Genomic DNA, 27,890 nt, shown 5'->3' with positions numbered 1-27,890 from the left:
ACCTCACAAGCGTGTTGAGGTCCCTCTGGATGGCATTCCTTCCCTCCAGCATTATCAAGCGAACCACACAGCTTGGTGTCATCGGCAAACTTGCTGAGGGCTCACTCGATTAACTTTTATTCCCACCATGCTACTTGAGATTCTGAACACAAGCATTTGTCTGGAGTAATAGTATTAGTTTTCTAGCACTGGAAAATATGTGCCAAAATTATTATCTGCAATAGATGTTACAGGTTGAAACTTAGTCATAAGAGAGGTAGCAAGGAGTTAAGGTTGTGCTTTTCTTGCGTGAAAGGCTTCATGTGCCTAGGCTGGGCACCCTGGCCCTCTTTCTGAAAGTACAGCTCTCCAGGGTCTCCGCTCGCTGCCACCATGCTCAGGCTGTAAGACTGCAGTGTCTGCAGCCCTCCTCGCTAAACCCCAGCTGCTGAGGGACCGCGGCCGCCGGGCGGGTCCTCCCGCCGCTGGGGGCGCCGGTGGGCGAGGGCGGAGGGGCTGGGCCGGGCTCACGCAACGGCGGGACGGGAGCGGCTGAGGTGGTGGCTCCTCCTCTCCAGCCATGGGTGAGTGGGGCCAGGCGGGGCTGGGGATGCCGCGGCCAGCGGAGGGGGAGAAAGGGACCTGCAGCGGCAGCCGTCCCTTACTCGTTGGAGGTAGCGGCTGTGAGCTGCTCTGCGACGGTGCCCGCAGAGCTGTAAAATGTCCTCTGCAGCGGGAACCGGGGCTGGGGACGGCCCGCGGCCTCAGGGATGGGCGGCGGGGCTGGTCTCCAGCCCTCCAGTCCGTCAGCCGGTACGGGCCCGAGTGTGGGGGATCTCCCTCCCTCCTCCTGTCACTGGCAGGTGTGGCGGGCGCTCATGCGAACCGGGTGATGTGCCGGGGGCAGGCTGTAAGGGGACTATGCCCGTGGGGACGCGTTAGTGGAGGAAATTGTTTTCTGCTAGCTGTTGAGTGACACGGAGACCTGTAGCTGTAGCGACTGCAGGTTTGGGTTGGTTTTTCTGCTTGTATTTTTTTGCACAAATACTGTTCGCAGCAAGGGTTTGGCTGCTCATCAAGACTGGAAAAGGAATATTGCCTCTTCAAGCCTTGCTAGTCGGTCTCCGGTGAGACAGGTGATATCAAACCACCTGCACATAGTCCCTTTCATGGGCTGGTGCTTTGGGGTGAGAAGGGCCCTTCAGAGCCTTTAAGGAGCTTATTTTGCTCCATGTATGTTTACCCTGTACAGTGCTTGAGAAGCAGTTACTAGAAAATATGTCATTTGAATTTTTAAATCTTAATATTTTTTAAGAAGCAGGTGAAAAAAAACAGACCTAAAACAGACCTAAAAGGTGTTTCTGCTTCAGATCAGGCAAAAGGGCTGGTATTTAAAAGGATAGTAGGCATGGGAGTGTGTCAGCTCCAAAAGTCAAAATGAGGTCATCTGAAAAAGGAATTTGTAAGATGGCTTCGGGGAAACAGACTGAATTATGAAAACAGACTGAGGGAGAGCTACCTACCTGAAGTCTGTTTTGAGCAAGACTTTTCCTGTAATAACACTTGTATTTAGTACTGCCAATAGCAGACCAAATAAAAAGGCAGGAAGGCTGACATCAGCTTTACCAACAGAAATGCTCCAGTTGTTGCAAGCTTCTGTCTATTCCAGACAGGGGTAACTGGGGCTGCCCTTGGTAGGGTTGGTTCAGTTCCTGGCGGCTGAGTGAGCAGGAAGTCAAGAGGCTAACTAGTGAGCTGTGACTGCTGGCTGGGTACATATTTTTGCCAGAGCATGGTTGCTAATTGTCTGCTATGTCTTCTAATATCTTCTAGTGGTTTGTTTGGGGTTTTTTTTGGTTGAAGTACTGGTAAATTGAGAGACTATAATCGTAGTTTTTAAGGTGTCATGGTTTAAGTGCAGCCAGCAACTCAACCACGCAGTTGCTCTGTCACTTCTTCCCCTTTCTGCCTCCCCCAGCTCCTGGAGGGGTGGGGAGGAGAATCAAAAGAATGTAAATCCCACGGGTTGAGATAAGAACAGTCCAGTAACTAAGGTATAACACAAACCACTACTGCTACCACCACCAATAATAATGATAAGGGAAATAACAAGGGAAGAAAATACAACTGCTTACAACCCAACAACTGATACCCAGCCTGACCCAAGCAGTGGTCAGCTTATCTTGCATACATTATCTCAGTCATTATGGTTTTTCCCAGAAAATTGTGATAGGCTATGTTATGTGGTAATAGGGTGACTTGACAGTACAGAAAATCAGAAAGTAATTTTCTAAGATTCTGATATTTAATACCTAATTGCGTGAAGCTGTGGTATGCAAGAAATGAGACAAGTAATTTAGCTGCTGTTTGAGGAACTGAGAAAGTATGTCGATTATAATGATAAGGGTTTTTAGTCTTTATGGTCTCTGATGTGCAAAGGTAAGATCATACATTAATACTCAAATTTGTAGTGGAACAGGCTCACATCTTTTCTCGGACACAAATATGTGTAGATATTTTTACATATGTGTCTTAATGTCTTAATGATTATGTGTAGCTATATGAGAAACTCAGATTTCAGCATGTAATATGTAATGCTTTCCTGAACCTGCTCCTGGTTTACTGGCTGAGACTATGTACAGCCTCAGAAGGAAAACTTGTTCATGTCACTGTGAAATTAAGATTACAGTGGAAAGTGATTATATAGAAAAAGTATGTCTGTTTCTGTAGGTAGACTATAATAGACTAAATAGATACTTAATATGATACCTTAATAACAATAACCTTAATAGCAATAATAATAATAATAATACTTAATAGATACCTTAATAGGAATGTTGCTTTGATATCATGGTAAGGGCACTGATTGCTGTTAGGCAGCAGAGCTTCTGAGAGCAACACTGATGCCTGTTTTGCAGTTACTGGCTGCTTCTGAGTTGTACTGAGATACATATGAGAACTGACGTTTCTGGCCTTGTTTCTTTCGTTCATCTATTAAAACTATGTAAGATCTGTAAAGGTGTTTTTTGGAGTGGATGCTCTTCTGTAACGTGGTTTATAACGCTTATTAAATATTCATTTGTCTACATTAAGGTAAGTTTATCTTTGAACAAGGTGACCATGAACCATTTTATTACTTTATGTCTCTTCTGAAATTTAAACCATAACCTTTTTTTTTTTCTTTTATTGTCTTAGCTGTAAAGGATCCTACAGCTGTAGAAAGAGCAAATTTATTGAACATGGCTAAATTGAGTATCAAAGGACTCATTGAATCAGCTTTGAGCTTTGGCCGAACTCTGGATTCTGACTACCCACCTTTGCAGCAGTTCTTTGTTGTCATGGAGCACTGCCTGAAGCATGGTCTTAAAGGTGTGGTAATTGCTCTAGCTGCATATTTCTCATACTAGCTATGCCATTTTTCTTCCTTTCTTTTGTGAATAAGATAAAATCCAAGTGTGTTTTGCTGCTTTAAGAAGTGGAGAAATTGCTACCTTTTATAATTGATGGTGTCATTATTAATACTTCCCAACATACATTTCCATATTTACCAATTTCTCTTTTGTATGCTATTTGTTGCAAGTGGTTCTGGAATTTCCACAACTACGTGCATCTGTGTATGTAGGTTGTATTTTTAGCTAGTCATCCCTTTTATACTATTTTGTTCTAGAACAGCAATTTTATGTTCACAGGGTTGTAATTCAGAATATGGCTTTGAATACCAGTGAATTGACCACTCTCACAGTTATCAGTTATGTGGAACTTTAGGCTCAGCAGTTAACCCTTCTGTCACACCAGCTATTGTGAAGGACCTACTCCAGTAATTTTAATTAATTCAGTTACTTAATTTTTCTTTTCCTAGTAAGAAAATCCTTTCTAAGTTACAATAAAACCATCTGGGGTCCTCTGGAACTTGTGGAGAAATTATATCCAGAAGCTGAGGAAATAGCAGCAAGTGTCAGAGATTTGCCTGGCCTTAAGTAAGTAGTATTGGTAAAATACAGCAAGAAAATAAAAGACCTGATTGAGAGTCTGCAGATGTCTCATATTTCCATTTGGTATTAATAAAGCTTTTGAACAAGCATTTTGAAATGATACTGAGGGAGAGAACAGATTAATCCTGTTAGCTTTTCATGTTCTGCACAAAACAGCTAGACAAGGTAGTATTTTTATGTTCTTTCTTCATGTTCTCTGAATGGTCAACAAAAACAGTGCAAAAAGGAACAGGTTACGTATTGAACAGCCTATAACTGTTGTATGTATCGAACAGTCTATAACTGCGCCAAGCTAGTGAGTCTAGTCAGCAAAGGCTGTATAAAAACAAAAGGTAACACATGGAAGAAGAAAATCATCTTTTCAGATTCTGGTGTGTACGGTTCTTCTCAAATCTAAATTTATGTTGTGAAGTACAGTCTCCTCCCATTCTACTGCACTCTGCTCTTGTATTTAGCTTTATACATTGAATTCCAAAACGGTTTGGTTACATTGCCATTGGTACATGGCAGTATAAGGGTTTTGTTGGTTTTGTTATTTGTTGTGTTGTTATGTCATTTACATGCTTTCCACTTTGAAACATGTAAGCACTAGAAAAGAAGGGTCTAAAGGTCCAGGTATAAATTGTTGGATATTGTTTGCCGTTTTCATACATTTTTGCCTTTTTTGAATTGTCTGAGATACCTTGAATTTGTAAAGAACTATGAGTTAAGGCTAAAGTTCAGTACATGTTGTGTAGATCCAGAGAATAGAATTAGGAAGGCTTATGTGACAGGATGTAATGGACATTTGATTACTTTTCTCACAAGTCCTCTGAAAACTATAAGGAAGTTCCAGAAGGGAATCTGAACTGTTGCAGATGTTTTACTTCAGCTAGAAACAGGACTTCCAAGATTATCATTGCAGCACTGTCAGGTTAAGAAGGTCATTAGCAACAATGCTAGCCATGTACTGTGTGAGAGCAAAGCACATTGAAATACAGCAGTGTGTAGAAAGTTGCACGTTTTCACTCTCTGAGCAGAGCAGTTAATTTTACTGTCAGGCTCTTGTGCTTTCTCTCTTGTTTTCTTTCCAGCATCTTCTCCCAAGCCCAGCTCAGTTGATGAAAATTTTTCTGGTGTAATCCCAAAGCTTGGAGTCGAAGCCTAAACATTATGGCTTCCCAGACTGCATTTCTCAACTAATAGTTTAAAGTACCCTTTCAGAAATACTAATAACTCTACCACTGGACATGTTTAAGACAGTGAATTAATTGATACATTGTTGATTTATGACTGTTTGTCTTCATGCCCTTTTTTCCAGAACACCACTGGGCCGTGCCCGGGCCTGGTTACGGTTAGCACTAATGCAGAAGAAAATGGCTGACTATCTTCGCTGTTTGATCATTCAGAGAGATCTTCTCAGGTAAACAGTCAAGTGGATTTTGTTTGTAATTTATTTTTAATCGTTTCTGGAAAAAAATTAAATTCTGTTTACTACTTTTTAATGTATCCTTAGTGTAGCAAGGTGTAACATCTGGCCTATGGGCTGATTTCTTCCAGTCCTCAGGGCAGAGGTACCACACAACACTGCCTCATCAAGATTGAAGACCAGCTGATGGTTGAAGGGATATTTCCTTCCCTTCCTGTAGGTGGGGTAATGGGGAGGGGCTCCTGCTGCATTACTCTGCCATGCAGGATATGGGTTAGAAGCCTCTGGAGAGGAGATGAATTGCATGGTTTGCTACTGAGCTACCATTGCATGGAGGACTATTGCCTTGAAATTTTATTTCACAGTTCTAAAACTGGCATTGCTCTCTTCTAGTATAACTTCTGTTTGATTGTGTAGTTGAAGCACAAAGGGAAAAAACTTTGTCATCTTAATTTCAGTCCTGTAGTCTAAATGTATTTTTAAGACTTTCTTTGCATGCGTAGATGGTGTTGGTACATCAAGATGACATTGGTGTTCAGCAGCTATGGACTTTTCCATTGAGAGCACAGTTTGGTTCACAGAGTCTAAAATGTTATTTAAAAAAGGCAAGGAGGAGGAAGTAAATGTTGGTATTATGTTCTCAAGGAAGTGTTTTTCTTATAGAAACGTTTTTAGTATTTCAGCCCTTTCTGTTCTCTTACCCATTTTACCTCTTATTTGGCTTATTTAATTTCAATCATGTGTTCATTCAAGTCCAAATCTTTTTTCACACATGGTACATTTTTTACCATTCTCTAGTATTTTTGCATTGTCTAGTATTTGTTAACAATATAAGAATTGTCTTAGTGTGGCCAAACTTCCATCTGTTGCAGTATCCTATTGAAAAGTGGCTAATAGCAAGTATATAAGGAAAAGCCTTTTTTTGTTTTGTTTTGTTCTGGGGTTTTTATGGCAAAATAAGTCCTGCCCCCAAGTTTCCCAGGCCTCCAGCAGCTTGTGGCTAACATCTCTGGAAAGTAGTATCTACACATTTCAGGTGTACTGTCTTTGTTTTTAATAGCTTCTGAGACAAACCATGCACTTGCAATTTTTAAATGTTTAGCAGGTGAAAGTGTGGGCAGACCCAGTCCATCTTTAAGGATGTTGCAGTAAGGCTTAAGTAAGAGGAACAATTCAGTTGTAGATGATGTACTTATTAATGTATTTTAATTAAATATACTGAATGTCCGATTAGATGCATTTTTCTTCATTAACAGTGAATTTTATGAGTATCATGCACTAATGATGGAGGAAGAAGGAGCAGTTATTGTTGGGCTGTTAGTTGGGTTGAATGTAATAGATGCTAACCTGTGTGTGAAAGGAGAAGACCTAGATTCACAAGTAAGTCAATACAGGTAAAGTAATAAACATGCAATCCATAAGATTATGTACAGTAAATTTTGTTACTATGGAGTTGTGACTTGCTAGAAATCTTATTAGAGACTGTTTGGGGTCTGATCCAGCTCCTGTAACTCTGCAGGCTGTTGTATTCACTTCAGTTGAGTCAGATTTTTAGATGGTGATAATTATCAGAGTGCAAGGCTTATGTTTTGTGCTCTGTTGTCAAATGGGTGCAATAGTAGCAGTGCAGAGTGCTTTCCATTTTTGTTGTGTAACTCATGCTTTTCCTTTATGGGAGAAGTATAGTTCCATGATCAGTTTATCTGTCCCATGTGGTTCATTTGTTCCTGTTCTGGAACGTAAGAAGTATGGATATTTAATCAGATGATAAAGGGGGTGTAATAAGAATGTTTCAGGGACCTGAAACAAAAACTTATTTTGTGTAGTGTAGCAGAAGACCTTGTAAGAGGGTGAGTGCTTTCAATCTGGAAAACAAGACTTAGAATTCTTCTTCATTTGTAAAGTGCTTTGACTTTGAACTCTGATCTTTTCCATGAAAAACCTGACAGATTATTTTTAAAGGCAGATACACAGGCATTTGTAAATAAGTGTAGGCTGTGTTCAGTCCTGATTGGGTTTTTTTCCAGCTTTGTGGAAAAAATGTAATAGTTTAAGTGATTATTATTGTATTTCAGCATGTATTTGCTGAAAAAACAATTTCTGTGGCAAAAGAAAAGTTATAGCTAATTTAGTATATGTGCTCTTGAATCATAGGGTTAACTTGTTTTTAACTATTCATTCTAGTTACTATCTAAAGTTTTAGGCACTAATCTTGCATACCAGAAGATGTAAAACTGAAAGGCCTGTAATTATAGGAAACTTATCAATGTGCTTTTCTTAGTTTTGAGAGTTATATGTGTGTATTAAAAATAATCATAACAAAGGGGTAGCCAGCAATATTTTTTTATCTAGGTCACTTGGTTTTGATGAATGAAGGAAGATAAAGGCTGGTTTGAGAAGGTGGTGGTGGCTGTCCAAATTGGACTTTAAGAGTAATTCTGTTTGAAGAGTAATATAAATAAGGCACTCAGTGAAGCCAGAAGCAGCAAGTTGTATTGGGCAGAACGATAAACTTCTGAAGGATGATGGAAGTCACATCCAGGAGCATAGTTTTGGTGTGCTGGAAGAATGCTATTCAGTGGTGAAACATATGAAATGGTGTAAATGCACTCATGGAGAATTGAAACAAAGTAACTTCTACAGAGATAATGCTCTCTCTATTGAAATATTTTGCTTATTAAATTGATTTTTAAAAAGCTCTTGGAGAAGACACTTTTTAGAAAAGGTAGGGAAAGAACAAGTAGAAGATTATCATAGGAAGCTGACGAGAGCAGCAGAGCATCGTATAAACAAAGGAAATGTTAGACTGAGCAAGTTACTTGTATTCAGAAGTGAAAGGAAGTTCAAGAAGGAAGCAGTAAATTGGAGAAATTGAAATACTTTTGTTAAGAGGCAGCTAGAGACCAAAAAGGAAGGATTTTGGTAAAGCAGACGTTTTTAAATACTTTTGTGAATAGAATTGGAAGCAGAACTTGTGGTAATTTTTTTTACATTATTAAATTACAGTTGAACAGAAAAGAAATTAATTTGATTCAGGTTTAGCAAGGGTTAAAAAAAATGAAAGCAGTTGGGTTGGTATACCTGGGAATCAGCAAGTTGGAGAGGTAGTATTATTTGACAAGGGAAATTATAAAAAATAAACACGGAAAAGACATCGGTTTAGGAGATGTTCTGTGGTAGGAAATCGTGTGAAACGCTAGAGATGATTTATAACAACTCTATTCAGTCACTGAGGGGGTTCAGTAGTTTCTGAAATAAAAGTAGTTTCTGAAATAAAAGGTCTTCTGGAATAAAAGTATTTCTGAAATAAAAGTCTTCCTGTGGATTCTTGGCTAAGCTCAGTCAGAGGTAAGAAATTATCTTTTCTTTGGGATTTGGTATAGAGCACATTGTTAATTTTGCTCAAAGGGAACATAGTTCTTAACAACTATGTGAGCCTATACTTAAAAAAAAGATGTTTAAAATATTACAGTTCAGTTTTTTGAGCTTCTAGCTGAAACTGGACCAATCTTTAAAAAGTTGATTTAACTCAGGTTTTATTAATTATGTAGATAGAAGACCATGAGTATCAACAGCAGTTAATTGTATTGTGTAAAACTGTATGTTTGCTTTACCCTAGGTTGGGGTGATTGATTTTTCTGTGTATTTAAAGAGTGATGATGACATTGGAGGTAAGGAAAGGTATGTGCTCACTAAATACCTCAGATTTTGCATGTTAACAAGTGATTTCTTGACTGGTGCCCTGTTCTTTGTAGAAATAAGTCAGGTTCCCAAAGATGAAGTGTTCTGATCTCACTGTCCTGAGAAAAATGGCATGGTACATGGTTCTGTATTACTAGTTAGCTGGAAAAATACTTGTACTCTGAAGCAGCATCACCTGCTTCCTTTACCTCATGGACAGTGTTGGAGGATTGCAAGATGTCAGTGAAAAGGAACCTGCTAATCTTTAGGCCCTCACCTTGGGATTTAGTCAGCGTTTAAAAAAAACTGCAGAATAATGGCTGAGTAAATGAACATCCCTTTTCTTTTGAGACTGTGTGTTCTTATGTTTCATGTAGAGAAATCGTTTGTAGTTAAAACATTGGGGTGTTTTTGTCTCTCAGTAATGTCACGATGTGTCAGTTGCTGACTTCATGATTGTGAGATGAAGTTTTTTCCTTTCTTTTTAAAAAGCACAATTAAGATGGACGTTTGCATGAGATGTATTTTCAGTACATACGTGCACATTATATTATAGTTCATGATATCATTTTGCTAGAGCTAATTTTATTATGTGCTTGCTTTAGGAATGTACAGATTGCTGCAATTTTGGACCAAAAGAATTACGTTGAAGAACTAAACAGACAACTGAAGTAAGTATTACTTTGAAGTATGCATGTCAGGCCAGGCTTAGAGGTAAAACACCTCTAATTCTTTTCATCCCACGGCTTTGTGGGAGAACTTCAGGGAAAGGTGCAAATTTTTCATATTTAAACTGTGGATGTAATGGAGTTGGAAAGGATACACTCTTCTGGAGAGACTCATAAATGCTGTTTTTATGCTTTTGCTTTATACAGTCAGATTCTTAGTTCTTTAAGGAAACAAAAATCAGCAGGTCTAACTCATCAAGGTCCTTATGATTCATATCTTAACAGGAATTAAAAGCTTCATCTGGATTTTAACTGCATTCTATTTAACAGTTTTCAAAAAGTGTTATTGGGTGTTCTGGATGAAAACATGTTTTTGTTTCTTTGACCTGTATTTTTGCCTCTCATTTTTGTTTGTAGCTTTAATGCCTAGGACCAAAACTGAGTAAGTTCATTGCTTGCTGGAAACTACGTACACACTGTAGGTTCTGGTTCCTGTAGAAAATTTTCAAGAAAGCAGCCTTTTCCCCTTACTTTGCTGGATGGATCAAACCTAGTTCACCACTGTTTATGTTACTGTACAAATAGAGGAACAGTGGTTGTACTTCTCTGAGGAGTATTGTACAAAATTAAACGGTAGTAGGAGCAAAAAAAGCAAAAATAAACAGAAAGCCCCAACTGAAATGAAATGCCACATCCACAAAGAATTTCTGTAGATCCTGTAGTATAGCTGATCTTCTTGATCTCTTTTTGAGATGTAATAATATTTTTAATTTTTAATGTTCCTAATCGTGATCATTAGTGGCTGCATGTCTGCTGCTGTGGTAAAGATATTCTGATTTGAAATTGTGTCAGTCACTGAGCAGAATAACTGTGTTCAATACAAGAAAAATGAAAGTTAAGGAGGAGAAAGGAACTATCACAATGAAGAACAGTGGTGTTTGTGTGGTGATAGCTGTTACTCACATGAGCCCCTGTGTGCTGAATATGTCTTGTACACTAGTTTATGCATTAATTTATTTGCAAACCAGGTCAGCTGTTTCTTTCCACACATCCTAAAATGCATTAATCTCCTCTACCTTGCCATTCTTAATTAACTGGTAACTCTTAATAATACCACAGTAGAAATGCATAGAATAGTAAACAGTGTTAGAGAATAGGTTTTTTTTTTTGCTTGTGAAATACAGCCTAGAAAGATATGGTTACAGCAGGAACAGGCAATCAGGAAGGGAATAAAATTCTGATGAGATTTCTAAATTAAGTCAAGAAGCATCAAGAAAGAGATAGCCTGAGGATAGATCTCAAAAAAATATGGAGAAGCAAATGATTTTATAAAAGAAGTAGGGTTTGGAGGAAGAGAACCCGGAGAATAGGTTTGTTAAATGGTGGGAAGAAGATTGTAAACTCTTTATTCCAAGACTGGAAACTCTTTTAAGGCAACTCATTAAATGTTTGGATACAATGTGGTTGTGAGGATAAAGAAAGGGAGAATACATGGAAAGCCACACCCAACCAGGAGTTTAGGTGACGGGTGATTTCAGAAGTTGGAAAGAAATGTATAAATGTTCTAGAAAGGAGACTCATTTTCTTATATTTAGGAAAACTTCAAAAATGGGAGCAGACCTTATAGCACTTAACCATTAACCATTTTACCTTGCATTAAAGCTTTTGAGCTTGGTTGGGTGAATTTTGATGTAATTCTGAATAATGTTTTTCTTTTTCTCTTTTAGTAGCACAGTTAGCAGCCTACATGCGAGAGTTGACTCACTAGAGAAATCAAACACTAAACTGATTGAAGAGGTATTATTTTCTTTTAGTATTGTGTGATACTATTTATTCTCAAAAGCTTTTTTCAAAATATGTTTACGGAACTTATGTAGATGAAAATAATGTATGATTTGTTCAGCTACCTTGAGTTTGGCTTGAATAAAAGGTGTGGTAGCTGCAGGGAACTGGAGTCAGCTTGCTTAGGTAGCCTCCAACATCAGGAAATTTATTCTGCAGAATGTTGCCGTTTCCCACTTCGGACAAAGCTAGAAGTGAAGCCTTTCTTAATGCCAGCTGTCAGTCTGATTTTGTGCAGATGACTAGTCCATAATGGATGACACCAGATGCTACAAAGAGACAAAAAGTAGTTCACCAAGCAATTTCTATTTACGTTCTCAGCTTTAGGCAAAGGATTTTCTTACTTTTTTACCATATACATATATACAAGTTTTTAGACTTCTCTAACTCTGGTTTTGTACTTATATCCTATATTTCTGGTTATCTTTGATGCTTGACTATAAAATTCCAATATTTTTAGATTTATAGAGAGAGCACAATATTTTTTTAATCCAAGCTGTTTGAGAAATAGTTAGTGAGGAATCAAAATGTCTAAATTCAGCTGTTGAAGGTTGTAGCTAGCTTGCTCTGAGTATTAATGTATCCAGAGAGAGGGAAAACGTTTTTACTGAGTGTTAATTCTCAGGGTATTCTGGTTCCTTTACAAGCCCTCAGCCCTACTATCCACCTATTTTGATCAGCTGGCTTATAATTCTGACATTAAGGTATATCCTATAGGGCCCAGTTATAATGTTTTCTCTTGTGTAAATGTTTTCATTTAGAAGAGCCTTTCTTATGTAAATTGCTCCATCTGATATATTAAGATGTCAAAAAACCTTGAACCAAACAACAAAACAGGATATTTTTCAATCCAAATGGAAAAAAAAAAAGGAAAACCCAATAAATAGGATGAGGAAGGAGGAATTGAGGGTCTTTAAGTCATAATGATGCAATTCTTTACCAGATGTAAAATAATGAAGTATCTTGAATACACTGTTGTTCTGTAATGAAAGTGAGTATTACTAAACCCAGGAGCTGTATGTTTTCTTTAAAAACAATTAAACCTCAGTTTGGTAGACTGTGAGAATAGAGCAGAGAATGTCTTGGTCTTGCATTCATCAGAACATTTTTTTATTTCCATTCACAAAAGTGGTCACCCTGCTTTTCCTTTTTTTTTTTTTTCTCTTTTCAGTTAGCGATAGCCAAAAACAATATAATTAAACTCCAGGAAGAAAACCATCAGTTAAGGAGTGAAAATACTCTTATTTTAATGAAAACACAGCATCATCTAGAGGTATGGTAGCTTTACCACATTTAATGTAGTAATGTGTGGTTCGTAGTCATTCAGATGTTCCTACATAGTAACTTGAAGTAAGCTGGAAAGCTTTGTAATGCCATAAATATATCAAAATTATAGGACATGAGATTGTTTTATAACCATATGCAATTTTTGTAGTGTTTTTTCTTGTATTGTTTCTAATTTTCTTCCCTTCCTCCTTTTTTCATTAGACTGTAAGCTATATCTAAGCGTTTAAGGCAGTATTATCTGATAACCTTGTATGTGTTTTAGTTGGCAAATGTCTATTCTGACTTGTCTCATTATATGAAATGTCATTTGGAGTAGTTGTGTCTACAATTACTGAACTGTTTTTTTAAAGCTGTTATTTGTACTTGTGTAACTTCTTGTATGTGTTTCACAGGATAATTGGTAAAAGCACAGGTTAAGCAGATGTTTCGATTGCTTAGTGCTGAAACAGTTGTGTTAGAGTGACTTACTGAAGGAGGATAGTACTGTAGTACAGATGTTTATTTTGGTTAATATACTCAAATTTTACTGTAAAACTGATGATCACATAGCAGAAACATCTTCTTCCATGTTGGTACTGTGCTTGGAGAATGTATTTTGAAGTTCCATCTTCCCCTCCCCCAAGTGTTAAATTCATGCTATTAATTGCTAAACTTGTGAAGAAGAAAGGTAGATTCTCTGTATCTTTGTAGGCAACTAAAGTGGATGTTGAAGCAGAACTTCAGACATACAAACACTCCAGGCAGGGTTTAGATGAAATGTACAGTGAAGCACGTAGACAGCTTCGAGAAGAATCACAACTTCGACAAGTAAGTGTTCTTTTCTAGGATCACACAGCACTTCTAGAAAAGATTGTGTCTGAGAAGAGTCTGTCTATAAATATTTCTAGTTTTGCTTTTGCTGAGCTTAGATGCTGTCTTTAAACAACTTCAATTGCTATTGCCTGTAATAAGAAGGGGTTTGTAACAGGGTTTTTTAAATTGCGTCCCTTTTTAAAGTGGGACAGAATTTCTGAAGGTGAAATAGGTGATGCTGCAGCACTGTTAGAGTTAGCTTTTGTCTTTTTCAAAACAGAGATAAAATGTTACATAGTTATTTAAATATTCTGTGTGGCATTGTGTTTGTGTTTTATAGGATATGGAGAATGAGCTAGTGGTTCAAGTTAGTATGAAACATGAGATAGAACTTGCCATGAAGTTGCTGGAGAAGGACATCCATGAAAAGCAGGATACCCTCATAGGCCTTCGGCAACAGCTTGATGAAGTTAAAGCAATTAACATGGAAATGTATCAAAAGCTGCAGGTAGTGAAACAATCTGCTGTTAAACTGATGGAATTACTTCGGACTGAGAGATATGCATTACAGTTTTGTTTAGTTAAATACTGCTGTTTCCTTAATTTTTCATTTCTTTCCACTTCTTACATTGGCTTGTCATTTTTGAGCATTATTGATGCAAGCTTGATTTCACCCAAAGAAGCTTTTAAGACAGTTACTTAACATTAGTGGGTTTATAGAAGAAAAGAGCATGAGAATAAATTCATGGCCTAATTACATGCAATGTGGAATAGAGGGAGTAACAGTGTATCTAGTGATAATAACACTTTTTGGCCAGTGTTGTATAAAAAACCAGGAGAGTGTAGGCAGACAGCGATGAGTTAAAGAGGACGTCTGAACTTTGAGAGTAAGGAAAGGCATTTGGAAAATAAGTTGTGTTAAATGGAAAATGCTAATTACAGTTTGGTTTCATTTTCATTTGTTAACCTGTTAACAAATAAAGAAAATATGTACCAAGACAATGCTTTTTTTTTTGGAAAATATGGATCTTAGAGACCAAATATGCAGCTAACAGATGTCCAAACACCAGGGAATCATAGAATCATAGAATATTTGGGGTCACAAACAGCTTATTTATGCAGAATATGGATTTTATTTGTGGAATAAATTATCACAAAACAGCACAAGAAACCAATCAAATCTATGGCAGAATGAGGAAGAAAACTTAGGATGCTGTAGAGAGATAATCGAGGTGACGAACAAATGATGCTAACTTTTGCATCTGCAGCTGTGACGAAACTGGACCAGATGAAATATAAATAGAACTGGAAAAACAAACAAATAATGGTTTTCAGTGTGTTTAGATCTGAAGGGTTTTGTTTTTCTTTTAAAACTACTTCTGGGGACTGGAGGTAACACTGATTTCACTTAATGACATTCAGATTCACTTCCTGGGTAGAGTGAAACAGTTTAATCATGCTCACTCTGCTGCTTAGGGACCAGATGATAAGTATTGATCTGTGCAGCAAGTATAATGCTCTACCTTTTATTTAGATCTTCAGGCCACAGTTGTAACTGCTCTGCAAGCAATCAAAATTGTGAAACATGCTAGTAAAATTCTGAAAAGATTTTTGGGTGTATATGGTAGTTTGATAAGAGTCGGAGAACTGTACTGATTTCCAGGACTACACTTCTTATTTCTTTATTGGTACAGTTCTAATGGATTTCTTTAAAAGATAAGTAGTGAATTTAGGCATAATATTTTAAGTACTGTCAACTCTGTGTTTTGGATAGGAATGTATAAAAATTCTCAAAATCTGAAGCTATATTAACATTTTCCCCTGTCAATACTGAAAAAAAAACCAAACTCTGTTAGGTAAAAGTGTAATACATACCTACTTCAGTTTTAACTTTTTTTGTAACACAGGTTTCTGAAGATGCTATGAAGGAAAAGAATGAAATAATTGGTCGATTAGAGGATAAGACTAATGAAATTAATGCAACTATGAAACAACTAGAACAAAGGTACAGGCTCATCTTTGTTTTTCTTCATTCATGTCTTCATCCCCTTATGTTTTACTGCATTCCTACACAGTTGCCACTGAAATGTAACTTTCAACCAGAATATTTAACAAGAACATTTCTGAAACTTTACCTAGTGCTTTAGTTTTTGATTTTTTTTTCTTTTTAGAAAATACACACTTATTTTTAAATAGAAACTTAATCTTTCAGTTTTCTTCCTATGCCATCTTTCTTCTTGTCCTAGGTTTTTGTGCTGATATCAAAAATTGTTCTTTCAGCTGTTTTCGAAAGTCTGTGTTGTTATTACCTCTTTCCCCTCATCCCCACCTGAATGAAATGCAATAGAAACCAAAGCATTAATCTTGCTTATACTTAAGCATGTGCTTAATATAAACATTTAATGCCTTCGTGGATCAGTGCTGTATTTGCTGAAGGTATTAAAATTGTTCTCCATTGCTTTGGAAGTACCATTATTTTCAATGGCATAATGACTTCTTTACACTGAAAGGCTGAAAAGTGAAAGACTAATATTCCAGTATATGAATTTACATTATGGTTAGACTGCATGTATTACATAATATTAAAATGTGATTCATATATTTTAATTTATAGTGGTCTATAGTCAACATTGAACTTTTTAACTGTAAAATATAACATATCCATAAGCCCTGTCATATGTTGGTGTTTGACATGTCCTTTTTTTTGTTTAAATCTGATTATGAAAAACATGGCTATGTATTAAAAAATTAGTGACATGAATATTCTTTTATTGACATCCTTTTTCCTCTTTTTTCTTTTTCTTTTTATCCTTTATCCCAATTTTTGTTTTTAATATTTTGCTGTCTTCATCTGTCTTTGATTTTTGTCCACTGCATTCATGAAGTGACAAAGATCTGTTAACTCAAACTAGGACTATTGCAATGTCATTCGTCAAATGTGCCAGCAATGAAGCTCAGCACCAGTATAAACTTGTCAAAGACATATCATTCTGAAAGCTCCTCCAGATCTGTTGTGTTTAAATAATCACTGATATAACTTAAGAATTTTAAAATTACAACTTTAAATATAAAGTGGTATTAGAAATCCTGCACTGTAACTGATCGTAGCTGGGGTCTATTTTGTTTTCTGAAAGAACATCATCTCTGATCTCACTTTACCCCTCTTAACAAAAAACAACAAAAAAAAGTAACCTACTGTACTGTTATTGAGCAAATGTAAGCTAGTTTTCTAATGCTATTTAATCACTTCTTAATTGTCAAACAAAGTTTATTTTAAAAGGTTAGCTATCTTTGACTGTACGCTTTTATGACGTTTGTTTCTGATTACTGGGTTTTCCTATTCTTTATGGTACTAATAGATTTTAAAATTAGCCATTCTGACTAATACATCCCTTCCCCCCTGCTTATTTCTTTCACAGCAAGGCTGTATTTATCCCAAAAGTATGCTCCTTGTTTTGTTTTTTTTCTTTTTTTTGCTTATGCCTAGCACTGTTTTCTTAAACAGAGTGACAGGAGTTTGGGGGAAGGGGGTTGAGCGCTATATCAGAACAATATATTTAGAAAAAGAGGGTGGTGTCAACATATATATTCATTATATACAGTGGAGAGATTACAGGATCTGGGGATAAAACAGCTAAAGATGTGGGTAAAATATTTTCATGGACTTAAAATGTGTTTGGAACCTGGACTTGGCTCCAGGCAGGAAGGGCAGTGTGCTCTAGTTCTGATTCCTGCCTCGAACAGCTGCAGCATGATAGCTACAGTAGAAGTTGTAGTAATAAATAGGGTTTACATTTAGGGCCCAGATCCTCAACTTGTCTAACTTGCTTGTCAGCTAAGGATTTTGCCCATCTGTGGCTATATTTACACTGTAATCATAGCCTGTGGTTTTGCCCAACCCCTTTTCCTTCCCTCCACCCATCATTAGGCAGTCTTCACGCTCATTTCTGCTTTGAGATGCTACCTGCCTGCACTGCAGCAATACAGTTATAGCTGCTGACTGCCTTTGATGCGCTTCCCGGTGTTTGCTCTGAAGTGTGGAAGGGAAGATGACTGGGAAAAGAGTCCTAGGGTCTTTCAGAAAGAAGGGGGTGTGTTTGCAAAAGCTGGGGCAGGGCACAGTAGTTCAGAAAGGGTTTCTACTCCATGATTATATACTGCCTCCTTCCTTGGTTTGGTAGCAGAAGGAGCCTTTAACATGGGCTGGCTACTAAAATGTAAGTATCTTCCATCCTCAAGAAAACCCAAACCAGAAACACTGAATAGAACAACAGGTAGACCACAGCAGAACTAGCAGTGCTAACCATCTCATGGTCATCTATGCAAACAATTATCTGCCTCAATATCATCTGATTCTCAAATCCTGCTGCAAGCTAGGTTCAGCTGAGCATTTGTCTGGAGTACAGTGTTGCAGTTAGCCTTGGTGCTAAGTCTAGAGGTTGGTGCTGTAGCTTGTTTTGGCTGGCATGTTTCTTGGGTAGCAAGTTCCCTTTGTACCTTTGTCATGGAAATGACACTGCAGTTTGGTTTGTGATTAAGGGACAGTTTTAAGTTACTTTTGCTTTTACAGTCTTTTATAGCTTAATTCAGCTGCTTTTGCCCAGTGAATTGACCCTGCATTTTCCCAGTAGTTTCCTTTCCATACATTTTTTGGCCTTCTGTGCACTACCATTGCAAATGTGACTGGGAACATTCCTAAAACAACTGGTACAGTTGAATGAGATAGTAGAGGCTTTATATGATAGTTTAATTCCAGCCTTTTTACACTTGTGTACTGGCATCTTTATAAACTCCTACTGGTGCAGCTTCATCTGTAGAAGCACAAATGTAGACATACTGCTGACTTAATTTCTTTTTAGCTGGCACTGGAGTTGTGAGTTACTCTACATTCAGCTAGCTGCCAGGAAGTGAGAAATCAAGCACAGAAAGAGAGTATCACAGATTTCTCCCACCACTTACCTAAGAGGCCCTTGAAACAGTTTTGTTAAACACAATGCAGTAGGTGGGGACATTAAGTGGTATTTTACACGCTCTTTCACTTTCCTGCCTTTTCATCAAGACAAGTGTAGTCATGATATAGCACAAGTTCTGTTTTAGTGCTTTTACTCTGTTACGTTACATCTGTCTTTTTTTGGACTGAAGAGTTGACCAAGCAGCGAGGAACCATGTTGAACTAATGGATTCCAAGGGAATGCTAGCTGAAGCAGAAGCAAAACCCTGGAATTCAGAAGCGAAAGATAAAAAAAAACCCAAACAATCCCCAATTTCTTGATTAATCAGTTTTATTTATTTTGTCTATAATATGGAGCTATTTTAACCAGTGTAAGAACATGTTATTTTTAATACAGATTATTTAAATTAATTGAATAGTATGATGTAGTAGAGGTAGAGGTAGTTCTATTAATGTAGTGTGACCTGTCAGCGTGTGTCTTGTTGTATTAGGCTAGTTAAGTTTTTTTGCTGTCTGATTGCAGTGCTCTGTATTCAATCTTAGCTTGAATTGTTTTGAGCTGCTATTGCACAACACATGCTCTGCCCTGTCTTAATGGGTGATTAGTACAAATCAAGCACTTTTACAGGATCTATTTGGAGGGAAGAAAAAAGCTTCCAAAAAAAAAAAAGCATCAAAGAAGGTATATGCATCAGTTCTAAAATATGTATCATCATGTTTTGGCATCTGTTATTCATGAGCATAAAATAAAACAGTGATTACTTACACTGATTTCTCTCTTAGTGTATGAAAAAACAGTAGGCATTGTATGGATTTCTCGTTTGAGTTTGTGAGTTTCCCCCAAACTTTGTTTTTATTTAGAAATATTCCTATTTCCCCATTTTTTCTTTTATTTGTCTTCTTCACCCTCTACACCCTAGTTCTAGCTTCAGTTTTACCCAAAGTTGATTTGAATTACACCAGATTGCAGCAAGCAGAGAAGGCTCAAATGGATGCTGAGGCTGAGGATGAGAAACTTAAACAGGAATATGTGAATAAATCTGAAAGTCTGCAGAAAGAATTCTCCCAGAAGGAGAAACAGCTGTAAGTACATCTTTTCCGTTTGTAAAAATATACAGCAGTAAACGTTCTACTTTTCAGTATGTCCTGAGTATATCAACTGGTTGTTGATAAATGGTTTTGAGCAGAATATAAATACTAACATTCTTCATGTTTGGTATTGGCAAGGTGAAAGAAGGTATGCCACTCCAAGGAAGTCAATCTACCTTTGGGTGCCTATAAAATGATGGGCAGCTTGAAAGGAGAGGGAAGAACAGCATTTTCTGTCTTGAAGTGCCAGCTTAATACATGAAAAAATTGTCTTAAGTGGGGCAAAATATGTAGTGTAGGAGTAATACACACTGACTAACAAAACCCACAAGTATATGGTAGTACAAACTTAAAACAGAAATAGCGTAAGAATAACTTAATTAATTAGGCTTATGCATAAGGTGGAAGTGGTTTAGCTCACCACTGTGTAGGAGTTAAAAATTCACTGGAGTCATAAACATTAAAAAGTAATACAAAAGCCAGCCCTCTAGTCTTTCTAATAGTAAATCCTTCAGTACTGATTAAAATAAATACATAGTGTAAAAAAGCTCCCTGTAAGGGCAGGTGTTGTTCGTGTTTGGAAAGGTAACAAATAAATTATTTAAGACAGTGCAAATCTGTGGTCCATCAAGGATTTGGGATCAAAAATTAGTGATTTAAAATCCAATTACTAGCCCACCCTGCCTCTCTTACAATTCTGGATGTTAATAAACTTGTTTAATTGTCGTGACAAATGTTCACTTTACTACACAGTCATCTTTGCAGATTTTGGCAAAAGAACAGTTCAGCCCCCTGCCTTAGAATTCTGCAATTCTGAAACTTCAAGGTCATGTTCACTTCTGATCTTTTCCAGCCAGATGCTGAGGTAGTGTCCCAAAATGTAAGTCTTGCCTTTAAAAATGGTTTTGGTTTTAAAACAGGAAAATTAATAAAAGTACAGGTTTTTCATCAAAAAACCCTTGCATATCTACTCTCAGATTCTTTCCTCTTTTATTCTGTTGGCACAATTTAGACCTAGAAGGCTGAGCAGTGTACTTCCATGTTTTGACTTCTCTGTAACATTGTGAACACCAACACTCCCATGAAAATGGTAGTGAAATTCTAGCTAGAGTGGATCTTTTGATAGAGTAGCCCTAATTCTTTTAACTGAACTCCAGTTAACATAATAGAAACCTCGTTGTGTTGAACTTCAGCTATGTAAAATGCTCATTAAAAATAGTCATTTAAAGTTCCTACTTTATTTTAAATTCTGTTCAAAATGCCTTAAGCCTTAGTCTAAAATAGATGATTCACATCTAAGGGTATAATATTAAATAGCTTTTATGAGCCCTAGAGATACATGCAATTGTTGTCTGCAGCACCAGTGGCAGTGTGTTGGCTTTACTTTAGAAACAAATTATGTAAAGTTAAGGGGGCTTTTCCTTATGCATGTTTCAAAAATACTTCTGAATATTGTGGTTAATCTCTTGCTGTTTTATTACAAAGATCAGCTCTTCAAAATTATGCCATATTCTTGGTCCTTTAAATACACCTCTTTTTGAAAGCGTGTTCTAAATGTCAGTTTTGGTTTGTTTATCACATCACTGTCTAAAATATGTTACTGTTACATTGTTTATGTTTTAGATGAAGTAAGAATTGATAATTTGCTTATTATCATAAAAATATATTGCACCCAGAAAAGTAAATTTTGTTTTTAAAAAATTATACTCTTGTGCACAGTGATGTTTTTGGTTGTTTTGCATATTCTAGACTTCAGCTGGAAACAGATTTGAAGATAGAAAAAGAGTGGCGGCAAACCCTAGAGGATGATCTTCAGAAGGAAAAGGAAACTGTATCTCATCTGAAAACAAAGACCCAAGAAATAATTAATCTTAAAAAAGTAAATTCTGTGGTGAAACTTGACTAGTAATTTAGAATTTGACTGCAAAGTTAATTATGGACTTAGACGTGGTACTTTTTTTAAGACTTTCTGATAGTAGATAAGACAGATTAGATTAATGCATTTTCAGAAATAGACTAAGAAAAAAGATACGTTTTTTTGCTCTCCATTTAGTCCTTAGATTAGGACTTGGTACTTGGAATAAGAAAAAATTAAATCCTCATTTTCCTTTCTCAGTTGTATTGAAGTTTCTGTCTTCTCATCATAGGCCAGAAAGTGCTTCAGCTTCTCTCTGACTTCATGTACACATACATGGCTATGTAGTGTTATTGGTCTCTGCCATCAGTCATTTTTATTTTCTTCTTGTAGAGGACTGCAGAAGCACAAAAGCTTTATTTCTTGGGGTCTAAGAGAGTTTAATCTTAACTTGTTGCTGTTTGAGTTGGATTTGGGAATCTTAATAGGGAGTGTGATAGATCATTCATTCACTTGGCTTTCTCAGTAAGATCAGTTTTGTGTAATATCAGTTTTCTTAGCAGTAGGCAAATACAGTTTTGAGAATAATTGGTATTTGTTTTGTCTGTTCTGTTTTTTGTTTTAAGGAGTTCCTTAAGCTTCAGGAAAAGAATAAGCAACTGCGAAGGATATGTCAAGACCAAGAAGCTGCTCTCCAAGAACTGGCATCCAAGCTGAGCGAGTAATTTCCTTATTCATGATGATTATTATTTTTGTCATATAAATTTGAATTAAGAAAAATAAAGGATGGTGGTCATGTGAATTAGACTGTATATGACCATATTGCCACTTTATCAAAAAGAACTGTGTCTAATTAGTTCAGGTCTGTTAATTTTTACTTTTGGCTGGTGAGCTAGCTGTGAATGTATGGGAAATTATAGCACTCAGAACAGAAGATAATAGTTTAAAAGGGCCAGGGGGCATTAGGAGTTGTTTTGCATTGAAAACAGTTGGCTAGTTTGCATGTTGTGGCATTCCAAAGAAGAAACCCAGTAGATGTTCACAGCTCTGGCTCCAGCAGGACAGTGCTTTTATCTCTTTGTGAGAATGAATGCATGTTCATGAATTGCCTTCTTTGAAGAGATGAAGATTCTCTGTGTGATAGTCATAGGGCATTGTTGACAGGTCTGTAGAGGATGTAGGTGATTGCTTTATCAAAATCCCTTCAGACTATAGTGAACAATAAGCTGTGAGCACAGGTTTTGTTATTGTTGTGTGTTGTTAAAGTTTCATTTAATGACCTCTGTCTTTTAAGTAGTTTTGCCATGACTAGTGTGGACTTCCATGCCCTAGAATAACTTAGTGTATGAACTATGAATCAAGTCAGTTCTGAGCGGGTTGGCACTGGGTGGCTGTGGTGAGGCTGGTTTCTCTATGACATAATGTGGTCTCGTACATGTCAAGAAACTCGAATTGTGGTTTTGTACCAATGCTCTGTGCTACTTTTAGGTACTTGCACAGAGCTCTGCCACTGCAAATTTCTGTCCTCCACATAACCCCAAGCAAATTTACAGCCATTCAAAAGATTCTAAACAGCCATTCAAGCTCTTTAGAGAGAGCTTGTCTTTGTGTAGTGCTTAGTAGAGCAGGGCATGATACTGATTGCATCTCCTGGATGCTGTTGTAATATAAAATGCTAACTAAAAGTCCAAAATACTTTGCTTATAAATTTTTAAGTACCTACAACTTTTGAAGTTGTCAGGCTGTAACTGACAGTCCAGAAGTTTGAAAGAGCATTATGTTGTTCTTCAGATCAAAGCTGAAAATAGAAGATATAAAAGAAGCGAATAAAGCGTTACAGGTGAGGAGTTTTGGGAGGGGGGAAAGAATTTTTTTACTGTTCCCTTCAAAATCTTTCATAAGCATGAGCAGACTTCTCTTCAACAGCAGCTATATGGGGAGACTCATTCTCTGACTTCCTCCAGCAGGAGGAAACTGCAGGTTCCCTGTAACCTCACAGGGAAAAAGAAGCTCAGTTGCTTTTGACTTCTCTTGTTTGAAGTACAGCTATGCATTTTTACACTTCTGATGGTGCACCATCTGGTATTTTACAAAGTGTATCTGGGACAGAATGTAGCCAGCTGAGCTTAAATTATGTATTACTTCTCAATGATCAATAAATATTTGATCATCTGAGGAATTAAGTAAACTTGTAGCACCGAAGCTGATAAAATATGATCTGAAATGTTAAGAGCTTTGTAACTTTTTTAAAGATAGGCAGGGAGCACCGAGAGCAGAGATTTTGTCTGCACATGTTTGATCACGTGGCATGTCAACTTGCATATTACTTCAGCCCAAGTGAAGATGTCCGAAATGGTTTTGTTGAGCAGATTCCTGGTTTTGTTGATTGGTTTAGACAGAAGGAAATTAACAGCTCTTGATACTGACCTGTTTTGTTTAGTTTTTAATTCTCTGCAACCTGGGACTGTTCCTGCATGCTGGGCAGGGAAATAGACTTTAGCTCTGAGACTTAAGATACTTTTCTGCTTTTTCCTGCTCAGCCCTTGACCAGCTTTACTACCTCAAGCACATTCACCTAGCACCTCCTTCTCTGTCTTGTCTCACGAAGTTTTGTGTTGTTTTAGAGTGGCCTTGTACTTCTTTAGAGTCTCTGTGACATTATACTAACCTAAGGGCACGAAATAATTCAGGCAGTAGATACTGCTGTTGATTTGTCTCGTCCTCTGGAACCCAAAGTTTAACTTCATCAGATACATACAGTTACGATATTTTTTCTCCAGGGCCAGGTTTGGTTGAAGGACAAAGAGGCTACACATTGCAAGTTATGTGAAAAGGAATTTTCTCTTTCCAAAAGGAAGGTAAAACTTCAATGATTTTTCTTACAACTTGTTTACATGTATTGTCAGAAAAACATTAAATGTATTAGAGATGTAGCATGAAATGTCAATGCTCAGATGAACGCATGGTTATTTCTGAGATGCCTTTCCAGTTCCTTGGTGTTAACAATGCACCTGAGCCCAGGTTTCATGAGAAACACTGCCTTTTGGTGAAGTGCCACTGTGGAACGTAAAAATCGTTCAACCTATTTTGTGGAATCATCATCTCAAATGCTTGTCAGCTCTGGAACTGTCACAGTTTGACACATGTGGAATTCTTTTTGTGGCATTTTTTATACAATAGGCTAAGAAAGTACAATGTCATTTTAAAATAAAATGTGATGTTAATTTCTATGCTTTATTAATGCAGGCAGGAATTTTTATTTTACCTTTTTATGTTAAATCTCAGTTAGGTGCCTGACAGAATCCTGCAGTCTGGAATATCATTGCTTATACTACATTTTTTATATAGCAGAGTGTGTTCTTAATCCAGGGATTAAATTAAATCTGCAGCTGGTGGTTCAATCCTAGACAGACCATGGTCTGTCTAGAGGGATTTACATGAATTGTCTTCTGAAAACCAATTCCATGCTCAAACCAAAGAAGTGGAAGGAATCACATTTCAGATTGCTCTGTGTTTATTGTTTGTTGGTATCCAATTACCAAGTATATTTCTAGTGTAAATTTTAATTTTTAATCTTCTCTCCATTATTTAGCATCATTGTAGAAACTGTGGCGAGATTTTCTGTAATGCCTGTTCGGACAATGAACTGCCTCTGCCTTCTTCACCAAAGCCTGTGCGGGTCTGTGATTCCTGCCATGCAATACTTATACAGAGGTGCTCTTCTAATGTGCCGTAAGAGTATGCTACACGATACTTACTACTTTTTGGTATTTGGCTAATCCTGTAAAAAGAGAATGTGAACTAAAGAACATAGAGCAGCATTGCCAGAATTTCAGGTAAGCAGTTCAAAGTTGTATTTTCAAGGTACCGTGGAGGAGTTACATGCCTGCTTCGTTTTGTAACAGAGAAAATGGGACCTAAGTGTAGAAAATGGACATGTTAAAAATACAGGTGACGTTAGTCTTATGAATGGCTTGGAAGTTCTTTTGGAGGAAGCAGGGCTGGTTATAGAGGAGACTTGGTGTTAAACATGTATTTGATGAGTATCTCTGTCATTATGATGAACTTGAAAAAGATGATGTACTTACCTGCTTTTATAGGCTAGTCTGCAACAAGGCCAACCTAATACTGCTGCAGAATGTGCCTGTGATACGTTGCTGTGAAGCAAAACCATGCAGTAGGTAGTTTTAAATTGTATTAAAAAAAGCAATGCAATTAATGCAGTGGTCCAATAACTTATTGCCAAATAACTGTATTTGTTTACTTCTCCTCTGATCAAGGTTGGATATATCCAGGAATACTGCACTGACAGCTCTGTTCTTTGTAGTCACAGGTGTAAGGAGAGATTTTGCCAAGCAGGAAACAAGCAGTGCCTCTAGGCACTTGGTCATGGGAGGTGCATTTTGATGAATTATTTTTTAAAATTAACTATTAATTTGATGTATCTGTGTTTCCAGTTAAAAGGGAGATGTCTATCCCAAATCCTTTGCCTGACATTGTAAAATTATCTTTACATTGTTTTCATGTAAGCCATGGTTACACATAATTACTGTGTGGCTCCGGAAGCAGGGTGAGTCTGCCAGTTGGAAAGACTAGGGTTAACTACTGGAGACCGCATCCTTTTGGTGTTGGACAGGAAAGTTCTTCCTTGTCATCATCTTTCTCAAACTTTTAGAATTTGCCCCTAAACAGCATTTTTTTTTCCAGCGCATTTTTCAGTATACCCAAGTCTGACCACTGTTCACACCAATGGTAACTTCTGCTTCAGTGTAAATCCTCATTCTTCCTATAGGCAAATACACCCCTTGGTAAATTGTCCCTGCTTCACCATCACTGCACTAGAACCAATGTACCCTCTGCCCTTTAGCTGCTTGTGTGATGGGGTCCAGATGTGGAATCTCTACGCTCTGGACAGTACTGACAAGCCATCAGCAGAATTACCAGCCTGGTAGTTCTTTCAGCCACGGGCTTGGAATATGCTTATTGACAGGAAAACTTCTCTCCTGAAACAGGTCTTCTAATTATTCTTGCACTTTGTTTAGTGTTGTCTCTTGAGGATAGGTATTAATATTTTAAAAGCCAATAGGCCTGTTGTTTTTAACACCCCAGTGTAGTCGCTTATGTAGCTTTTGTAAAGAAAAATGTTTTTAAAATTACCTGATGTAACTTTTTTGTGAATACAAAACAAATACTTGTAAATCTGTAAATAGCTTTTGGAAAAAATAAATTTAATTGATCTGCCACTTAACTATGTGAATAATGTCGCTAAATTTGTAATTCAGAGTATTAGGTAGGACTTGTTCAAGTTGCTTAGAAGTCTTTGCATATATAGAGGAGTGGCAACCTACCCCCTACTAATGACATAACAAAGTGTGCTGCTTGTGCTCCTGAAAGTATTCCACGTGTTTTCCTCTAGGCTTTATGTGGGTAAGTATGGAGACAGCAGGGTTCAAACTAGGATACAGAGGATGCTCACTGGTACTGCTTTCCTAAGCAACTTTGCAGTGTATGCAACTAAACAAAATTAATTTTAAAATAGGCAGTCTTTTAAAGTAAGAAGACAGAGCATTTCTGTAACATGCAATAAACTAAATTTGTATTACTTAACTGCAATCTTTCCCTCTCCTCTGTACTTGCCTATTTGCAAAACTGCCTTGAACAAAGTGGTGAGTACTCTATGTTCTAGGTGCTTTTATTTCCCCTTTCTGTCAAACAAACACTGTTCTTTGACAGACTGCAGTTCTAAATTATCCTCACACCCAGCATAGGAACATCTGTGTTCATCAAGAGAAACTTGAACTGTGCAGAGTATCAGAGCATAGTTTGTTCTTCTTGGGAAATGATTTCTGAGTTCACGAATTTAGGGCTTGAGCAAGTAAACAGAGAAAAATATGCTCCTCCTCCTCCCCACACTGGTTAACACACACTGAACCCTTTCTCACAAAGGTAGGTCAACCTACTGTGTTTGCACCTGCCTCTCTTAAAGGGAAACCCCAGCTGACTGCTGGCATTCCTCACACAGCTGCTTGCACTAGAGCCCTTGCTAGGCAAATGGCACTTCCACTCCTCCTTTTCACAGCAAAGGTTAAAATGTAACTGTGTATGCAGTGATCAACCTGGAGCTTCCTGGAAGACCTAGCAATCTTTTTTTGTAGTTTTCTCAAAACCAATTTTAAACACTGCTTAAGTGAGTCAAGATTCAATGACAAAGGCTGCTCTAATTACAGGGTGAAGTCCCATGGACTTCCCTTTCCCATACAAGGGAATTTTGTCAGATGTTCAGTTTGGAGATTACTTGGTTATACAAAGTAGCTGAAGTCTAACTCAAACCTTGCTCTCAAAAGGT

General features: G+C 37.3%; 1 protein-coding gene across 3 annotated transcripts; it reads left to right on the top strand.

The window, feature by feature from the left end:
* The first annotated feature begins 509 nt into the window (after positions 1 to 509).
* Positions 510 to 26,792, top strand: RUFY2 (RUN and FYVE domain containing 2). 3 transcript variants are annotated; one of them, XM_034061939.1, is made up of 18 exons: positions 510 to 563; positions 3,175 to 3,348; positions 3,839 to 3,956; positions 5,272 to 5,373; positions 6,636 to 6,759; positions 8,999 to 9,060; positions 9,666 to 9,731; positions 11,459 to 11,525; positions 12,742 to 12,843; positions 13,548 to 13,664; positions 13,990 to 14,157; positions 15,557 to 15,654; positions 19,564 to 19,683; positions 21,439 to 21,568; positions 22,171 to 22,265; positions 23,336 to 23,384; positions 24,325 to 24,402; positions 25,137 to 26,792. In XM_034061939.1, the coding sequence occupies exons 1-18, from the start codon at positions 560 to 562 to the stop codon at positions 25,278 to 25,280; spliced, it is 1,818 nt and encodes a 605-aa protein (XP_033917830.1). In that variant the 5' UTR covers positions 510 to 559; the 3' UTR covers positions 25,281 to 26,792. The 3 variants fall into 3 exon arrangements, with proteins under 3 accessions (XP_033917830.1, XP_033917829.1, XP_033917831.1); XM_034061938.1 differs by having other exon boundaries at positions 11,456 to 11,525; XM_034061940.1 differs by lacking the exons at positions 19,564 to 19,683; positions 21,439 to 21,568; positions 22,171 to 22,265; ... (1 more) ...; positions 24,325 to 24,402; positions 25,137 to 26,792 and adding an exon at positions 16,535 to 16,839 and having other exon boundaries at positions 11,456 to 11,525.
* Positions 26,793 to 27,890: the final 1,098 nt, after the last annotated feature.

Source organism: Melopsittacus undulatus, chromosome 4 (genome assembly GCF_012275295.1).
Source record: "Melopsittacus undulatus isolate bMelUnd1 chromosome 4, bMelUnd1.mat.Z, whole genome shotgun sequence".
Classification (NCBI taxonomy): Eukaryota; Metazoa; Chordata; class Aves; order Psittaciformes; family Psittaculidae; genus Melopsittacus; species Melopsittacus undulatus.
Note: the sequence above shows the minus strand (reverse complement) of the source record. Positions and strands in the feature narration are given on the sequence as shown.